The 8,096-nt window shown below is 37.5% G+C and overlaps 1 protein-coding gene and 1 non-coding gene across 2 annotated transcripts; one reads left to right on the forward strand and one right to left on the reverse strand.

The window, feature by feature from the left end:
• The first annotated feature begins 3,862 nt into the window (after positions 1-3,862).
• Positions 3,863-3,969, forward strand: LOC145056065 (small nucleolar RNA R71). The gene has a single exon (XR_013685603.1). It is a non-coding gene; the product is annotated as a small nucleolar RNA R71 (small nucleolar RNA).
• A 2,639-nt stretch (positions 3,970-6,608) lies between these two features.
• LOC145050405 (uncharacterized) lies at positions 6,609-7,680 on the reverse strand. The gene is made up of 3 exons (XM_078998662.1): positions 7,494-7,680; positions 6,787-7,372; positions 6,609-6,684 (listed from the first exon to the last, which is right to left on the reverse strand). The coding sequence occupies exons 1-3, from the start codon at positions 7,678-7,680 to the stop codon at positions 6,609-6,611; spliced, it is 849 nt and encodes a 282-aa protein (XP_078854788.1).
• Between the last annotated feature and the right edge of the window lie 416 nt (positions 7,681-8,096).

Consider the following 8,096-nt stretch of genomic DNA (forward strand, 5'->3'; position numbering starts at 1 on the left):
AAGAAGCCCAAAATACCCGTCAGAGCTCGCGGCCCGCGTAAGATTCCCCGCGGCCCGCGTGGATTCCTGACAAGGGCAATTTCGGGATTTTGCTAAGAGCTCTATATTGGGAAGGTGGGTGTGCCTCTTTAGCCTAATCTTGAAGGTCTGAGTTTGAATTGTTCTCTCTAGAGTTTGGAGTGCTTTTGAAGGCCAAGAACATCTTGATTTCACCTCTTGATTATTGTAAAATGTTTGGTACAATTTCCTCTAACTTTTTTTCTTTGAGTTTAGCCATGCTTGGCTAAACTAATCTTGGTTGACTTTTTGTTGAATCCTTTGAACTTTTGTTGGATGTTGAAGGATCCATGAACTTGGTTTTAAATCTTTATGGAAATGTTTTATGTTGCATCATATTATCACTACTAGTATGTTTTTATTCATGAATTTAAATGTGTTTGTGGTGATTAGTTGGCTAATTTCTTGATTAAGTAAAGGATCCTCAAATTAGCAAGCAACAAATGATTTTTTTGTTGTTTTTGCTTCACACAATCATAAAAACATTTTCTCCAATATGGTAGTGAAAGCAATTGACTCCTCTTGGATTTGGTGACTTTTTGGTTCTTAATGCTAGTTGACTTTCACTAATTACATGCTATTTGGAATTAGTGACTTTGACTAAGGAAATTGTTATGAGCTTCTCTAGCCATTTCAACAATTAAGAAAAGTCTAGGTAATCTCAAGCTCCTTGGATTACTATAACCAAATTAAGGATTTAAATCGAAGTATTGCACTATTGGATTCTAATGATATGTTCATCAAAAGTCAAAGTGAGGAAACTTTAAGTCAACCATCTTTCCCATATTGATTTTACATCAAACCCTTATTTTCGTTGAAATTGTCTATTTAAATCATAGTTAATTCTAGTTTGTTTCAAGTATTTCAAAACACCAAAACCCCCCATTTTATTTTTATTGTTATTTTACAAGTATTTTTACAAAGAGATTTTTCATAGAGTTATAAATTGAACCAATCTCCGTGGATTCGATCCCTTTACCACTAACACTATTTTAGTGTGTAATATTTAGGGTTATTATTTGTGTTGGCCTCGACAACCACCATGACTCTTCTCCCAACTTAAAACCAAATTATAGTCAATATAACGTTTCAAAACTTTTTCTAATTGGTTTAAGCATGTATCAAAAGATGATCCAAAAATAGAAAAATCATCTATGAAAATTTCTAATGAGTCCCCCACCAGGTCTGAAAAAATAGCCATCATACATCTTTGGAATGTGGCGGGGGAATTACACAAGTCGAATGGCATCCTTCGGAAAGCAAAGGCGCCATAGGTACACGTGAATGTGGTCTTGGATTGATCATCGGGCTGGATGGCAATTTGATTATACCCTGAGTATCCATCCAAAAAGAAATAAAACTTTTCCCCGGATAATTTTTCAATAATCTGATCAATAAAGTGGGGAGGGAAATGATCCTTTGATGTTGTAGCATTGAGTTTGCGATGGTCTATGCAAACTCTCCATCTGGTGACCAGTCTTGTTGAGATCTTCTCACCATCTTCCATATCCACCACTATAATGTCTGACTTCTTTGGCACTGTCTGTGTCAGGCTCACCCAATCACTATTAGATATCGGGTAGATAATACTTGCATCAACCCATTTCAACACTTCCTTTTTAACAACTTCTCGCAGATTCGGATTGAGCCTTCGTTGTGTATCTTGGGTTGGTTTTGCTCCGGCTTTAGTGATGATTCGATGCATACATGTGGCTGGACTAATCCCCTTCAAGTTTTCTACGGTCTATCCAATTGCTCCCTTGTACTTGGAAAGCACCTTCAGTAATGATTCCTCCTATGGACCTGTAAAATCAGAAGATATGATAATTGGTAAGTTCTCGTTGGATCATAAAAAAGAGTATTTAAGGTGTGAAGGAAGAGTTTTAAGTTCAAAAGTGGGAGGCTCCTCCAAAGATGGCTTAAGTGGGTCTGAAAAACTTGTTGGCAATTTTTCAACTTGATGACTCCATGGTGTCCTTCCTTACTCAATAGCATTTTCAAATGCTTCCTCAACCATCTTGATGTCTTCCAATTCTAACATTTCGTCCCTGTCATTAGAAAGAAAAAGCTCCAACGGATCGAGGTATAAGATTTTGGGAGTGAATTGATGCACTAAGTCATCAACCACATCCACCCGATAACATTCATAATCCGATGGTGAGTTAGAAAACGTATTAAACACATTAATTCTAAGTTTTCTTTTTCCAAAAGAGATATCCATGGCACCCGTTCTACAATTAATTTGTGCATTTATTTTTGCCAAAAATGGGCGACCCAAAATAATAGAAGGTTGATTTTCTTTATAGGTTCTCTCAGTGTCAAGCACAAGAAAATCAACTGGGTAATAGAAATCTTCCACCTTAATGATGACATTAGATAATATACCCTAGGGAATTTTTATTGACTTATCGGCCAATCGTAAAATAATATCAGCTTGCTCCAAAGTGCCTAAATCATATTGATCAAAAAGATTTCTCGTAATTATAGTAACACTGGCTACAAGATCAAGGAGCGCCTTTTTGATATTAATGATACCTAGGGTAACAGAAATTAAAGGTGCTCCAAGATCCTTAAGCTTGGGTGGAAGTTTATTTAATATTATGGAACTCGCATGCTCGGTTAAATCAATCTTTTTAGGGAGGTGTGCTTGGAGTTTGCGTTTTTTAATGCACAAATCCTTCAAAAATTTAGCATAAGAAGGTACCTCCTTAATAAGTTTGACTAATGGGATATTTATTTTAACTTGACTAAATAGATCCCACATGTCTTCCATTTTTTGCCCTCGCTTCCCAAAAGGGAAGGATGCCGGTTTCTCTAAAGCCGAAGGGTATGGTGCGATATTAACCACCACAACATGCTCCCCAACTTTAGAGTCATCTTTACCCTTACCTACTTTTTATTTTTCAGATTTGAAACCTTTCTCAAACTCTTCTTTTTCATCAAAAATGACTTTTGTGTCATTATCATTATCTAAAGTAGGAGCACTTACCTTGTTGTCAACTTTTTTTCCACTATGCAAGGTGATTACCTCGTTCACTTGATGCTCTTTTCCAGGTCTTTGGGAGTGAGATGGGTTGACTATTGTGGTGCTTGGAAACTTGCCATTTTCTCTTTTCCAAATTTGTTCCATAAGTTGAGCAATTTGCTTCTCGATAGCAGCTATGGACTTGGAGTTAGTGTCGGCGTTTTGCTATGTTTGAGTAATGAACTCCATGATTTTGTCTAACTTGTTGCTATCAGTTTCCTTCTTCTTTGATGTTCCACCTTGGTTAAAGTTGGACTGCTGGACCTGTTTTGGCTTATTTTGGTTTTGGTAATTTCCTTGACGGCTGTTGTTGTAATTCCCACCTTGGTTGTAGTTCCGATTGAATGATCGTGGACTATTTTGGAATTGACCATAGTCGTGCACTTGATTGATTTCCTCTTGAATTCTCATGCACTCATCTGCAATGTGTCTTGAATTTCCACAGCTTACACATATCTTCTTTCCATGCGAAAAAAACACACATTTCTCTTTGCCTAGACTAGAGAGTAGTAAGTCAAATTTTTTATTTAAAGAATTAATATCAGATTTAACTTCGTTTTTTCAGTTCTGTCTATTTCAATTGAAGCAACAGATGAAACTGGGGTGTCCCATTTTTTAGTTGAGTAATTGGTTTTTGAACCATGATTCAACTGCTCCAAGAATCGCTAAGCATCTTCACTATCTTGCATCACGATAGTCCCGCCAGACGAGACATTAATCATAGTTTGGTTGGCAGTGTCGACTCCATCATAAAAGAAACGTACAAGTTGCCAACGAGGAAATTCATGATGGGGACATGAACGCAACAATTCCTTGAGGCGTTCAAATGCATCATGAAATTCTTCATTGGGTTTTTGTGCAAAATATTGTATTGCTTTCCTTATTTTCGTTGTTATACTAGCAGGGTAAAACTCTTGCAAAAATTTAGTTTTTAATTGCTCCCAAGTAGTAATACTATGGGGGCAAGAGAAGTAAACCAATACTTAGCTTTCTCTTTTAAAGTGAACGGAAATAAGTGAAGTCTAAAGGAATCTCTGTTAGTTCCTCGCGGAGTATTCGCATTAGCTGTTGCAAGGAACTCATAGAGGTGATTGTATGGATCATCAGTTTTATGGCCTCTAGTAAGACACTAATTAGTTGTGGCCTTACTTCCGCATGGTGCTCATTTCCTTCCACAAAGAGTATAGGTGAAGCATCATCATACTCTCCTGGATGAAAATGAGACGCCACGGATTGTCTATTAGGTTGCGGAAAGTAAAGATGAGGGAATTGATTACCTTCATTGTAGTATCCTCCATTCGCATTGTTGAATCCACCATTTGGATTCCTTCGGTATTGATTCCCAAAGCCTTGATTTCCAAACCCATCATTGTAGTCATTATTTCCACAATTGTGGAAATTCTGGTTGTTCCAGTTGTTGTAATTTCTGTTTCCACCCTGATTGCCTTGATTCCGCCTGTTACCACCATTGTGGTTTTGATTCCAACTAATTCCATTGTCACTTCCATCATCAAAATCCCAGTCATCCTCGTTACCGGCATTACCACCATTACCGAATTGAGGACCAACATTTCTAGGATTTTGGTTATGATTTCTAACATTACCACCGTTGTGGTTTCCTACATTGCCTCCCATATTTTATGCCTAATTTCCTCTGTTTCCACCGTTTTGGCCACGGCGGTTTCTATTCGGCCGTGGTTGTACTGGTTGGATGATTGGTGCCCCGACATTGTTGTTATCCCCATTGTTTCCATTGTTGTTGTTTGGGAATTGAGGAGCTGGCGGTGGAACTAGTGGTGGAGGATTGTTGACTGCATCCTCATGCCCCTCAACCACATCTTCTACGACAACATTATCTACACTCGTCGTGTTGATGTTCCTTCTGGCGACCCGATTTGAGCGAGTTGTTCGTTTGATTTTCGGATCAAATTCAAGCGGTGAACAGCGTCCGCTATGTATTGTATGCATGCACCGATGTGCTTGCACAACACAAATAAAACAAAAATGAACTGCAAACAGGAACTAAAGTTGAAAATAAAAGACTATGACTACTTAAACACAAGAGTTCAAGCGCACAATCTCCCCGACAACGGCGCCAAATTTTGATCAAGGTCGTTATTTCGGTCAAAAATAAACCAACTAACCTAAGTGGATAGGATAAGTCGGGTTGAATCCACGAGGACTTCGTGGTTAAACTTTGTGTTAAAATAATCAACAAAAAATGTATTCCTAGTAATGGTCACAAAAAAACATTTAAACAAAGATCAAATAAAAAGCTTGGAAATTTATTAATTAAAACGAAAATCTCAATGACAAAAATAGAGTACTCCCGTTTCAGTTATGGACAGTTTAGATTCACACACTTTCTTCCCTAGAGTCCTAATTCAGATACTTAGATGCAATTGGGGTTTATTAACTTGTAACACATAGTTTTGGGCACACTAGATGTTCATTCAACTATTTGTCTTACTCTTTTATGTCTAAATGGATTAGGAACAATTACTGCATTAAGATTCAATATCATAAGTTGGAATAACACATGTTGATTCAATCACTTGTCTTTGTTCCTAAACTATTTGAACTTGGAACAAATGATGAATTGACAATAGACTATCTTAATTATGACATCAAACAAATTCACACAATCCAATTTCAATCATTATTACCAAAAGATTATCAAATGAAACTTAAAATAACAATTGAAATTAACTAGAATCAAGTAATAATCAAGTGTGTTCATCCAAAATTCATAAACATCCCAAAAAGTAACCCTAATGATTTAACCTTCCATTGAGTTCATAAAACAAATTACTTGAATGAAATAAATGAGATGTTTTATAAAATCCATAAGCAAAATTAGAATCATCAAACAAATGTAGTCTAATGATCAACCAAATATGAAACGATGAAACCTTGAGGAAGAAGTAACCAAATGTGGAACTTGATGACGATCCATCGGTTCAACGACTTCAATTGTTGAATGATGATGAACTTGGTGAGTTGTAGTCTTGATTTTGGAAATTAATGATTAAAAACGTGTTTGGAGAAGCTTTGAACGTGTTCGGAACCCTCCAAAACTGGGGAAAATTACAGGGGAGAAGTCCAATTTCGATTAGGGTTAAATCTCCTTTAAATAGGTGCTTAAAAACTGATTTTTGGAGCTGTTTTCCGTGTTGACGTCATAGTGGGAGTCTTAGACGACATATAGGACGCCTGGGTGTCCTTCATGGAATTTTAAGGCTTTCTGTCGTCCTTGATTTTCACTTGAAAATGGCCTAAAATGGGTAGGCATCCTAGGGGGCGTCTTAGACGCATTCTAGGACATCCCTCATCTTTGTTGCCCCTTTTTGGTGATGAAAACGGTAGAATCAGTAAAAATGGAAAACATGAAAGTCGTAGGAAATTTTGTGTAGTTTTTAGAACTTCTTCACTCATGTCAATTGGAGCCCTAGATCTTGAGATATAATCAAAACATTGATGAGTGGTCAAATTTCTCAACACCATTTTTTTTCATTCTTCTAGCAATTCATCTCCCATACTTGTTAGCTTCATTTTGCTCGTTTTTATTGCAGGTTCCACCCACTTTAGCACTAAGTAGTTTCCTACACATAATGTTCAACATTTCATCAAAGTAGTGTCATTCTTGGACAATTATACATCAATTCAACATATTTAGTACAATTTATTGTGCTATAAATATAGACCGATCAGTCATGTGATTGTTTTCCCCGTTATCCAAATACCACACATCATTATCTTGTGATTCGTATCGAGACGATATTGCCTTTTCTTCGTTTAAAAATACGGTCTCGTCGGTATCGTCATATGCGGCAAAATTACTTTCTCGTAATTTTTTAATTTGGTCTAGACATTGAGGCGCGAAGTGGCCCAGTTTATCGCACCGGTATAAAATAATTTTGGACCGGTCTTTTTCCGGTTTGCGGTTCGAATCATAATTGGAATTGGTCCTCCCACCTTGGGCTTGTGTTGAATTATATGATGTATTTCTGTGTGGGTCGCGATTGGGTTTGGGCCTATTTGAACCATTTGATCTAGCTGACCCAGATCCGGATCCGTTGTTTTGATTATACCCATCCGATCCACTAGCCCCTTTCCATTTGCCCTTGGTCCCTCCGTGAAACCTGGATGCATCACCACCACCTGTCGACAACCCATTTCCATCTCCGGTCGATTTTACGGCGAATAGATCCCTTGATTGTCCCTCTCCAGCATCGACTTCCCTAATTCTTTTTTCATATGTCTTAAGTCGACCCACAACTTCTTTAAGCCCTACCAATTTCAAATCCAATACCGGTTCAAGAGATATGACGATGTGTATGAAGTTTCTAGGTAATTATTGAGGAATTTCTTCACCAATTTTGATTCCTCAATCAATTCTCCTAAAGCCAACAATTTAGTAGCGATCCCAGAAATTTTCCCGCGAAGACATCGATTGTCTCCAACTCCGTCATCCTCAAATGATCGAATTCCGATATCAAGGTTTGTAATCTTGCTTCTTTGACACGATCAGTGCCTATGTATCTTACCTTGATTGCTTCCCATAGTGCCTTGGCAGATTCCACATCTCCAATTTTCATGATTAGATTCTTCGGGATTGCCTGATACAACAATCCTATTGCAAGGTAATCTTTCTCTTCATTCTTTTCTGTTCATGTATCAATTACACTCCATGCCTTATGAATTCTTAAGACAACCTTCATACACAGGGACCAAACCGTGTAATTTGTGAAATTGAGCATGGGACATTGAACTGAGGTCGATCCAGTTTCTTTCACAGTCACCGGAGCAGCTTATTCGTCCCCCCTGCATTCGCCATGTTGACCTAGCTTGTCAACAGGTAAGAAAATTGATCTTACAACCTTCGGTTCGTTAGCTGTGATACAAATTCTAATCAAATAACACAAAACTAAGTGGATAACTCTAAAATTTTATTGAGAAAATATAACTCAAAAACTCGATAACATTTTTCCATAGTTCATGTCTCGGTCTCTCT

This window comes from Lactuca serriola, chromosome 5 (genome assembly GCF_051521515.1).
Source record: "Lactuca serriola cultivar US96UC23 chromosome 5, Lser_US96UC23_V15, whole genome shotgun sequence".
NCBI classification, from domain to species: Eukaryota; Viridiplantae; Streptophyta; class Magnoliopsida; order Asterales; family Asteraceae; genus Lactuca; species Lactuca serriola.

Bases quoted from the DNA above. Each gene is read 5' to 3' on its own strand.
- LOC145050405 (XM_078998662.1), bottom strand. From the start codon at position 7,680: ATGAAAATTGGAGATGTGGAATCTGCCAAGGCACTATGGGAAGCAATC. The intron at 7,373-7,493 runs GTTGGCTTTAGG...TGAAATTGGTAG, and splicing joins TCTGGGATCGCTACTAAATT to GGCTTAAAGAAGTTGTGGGT. The intron at 6,685-6,786 runs GTCTATATTTAT...CATTATGTGTAG, and splicing joins AACAATCACATGACTGATCG to GAAACTACTTAGTGCTAAAG.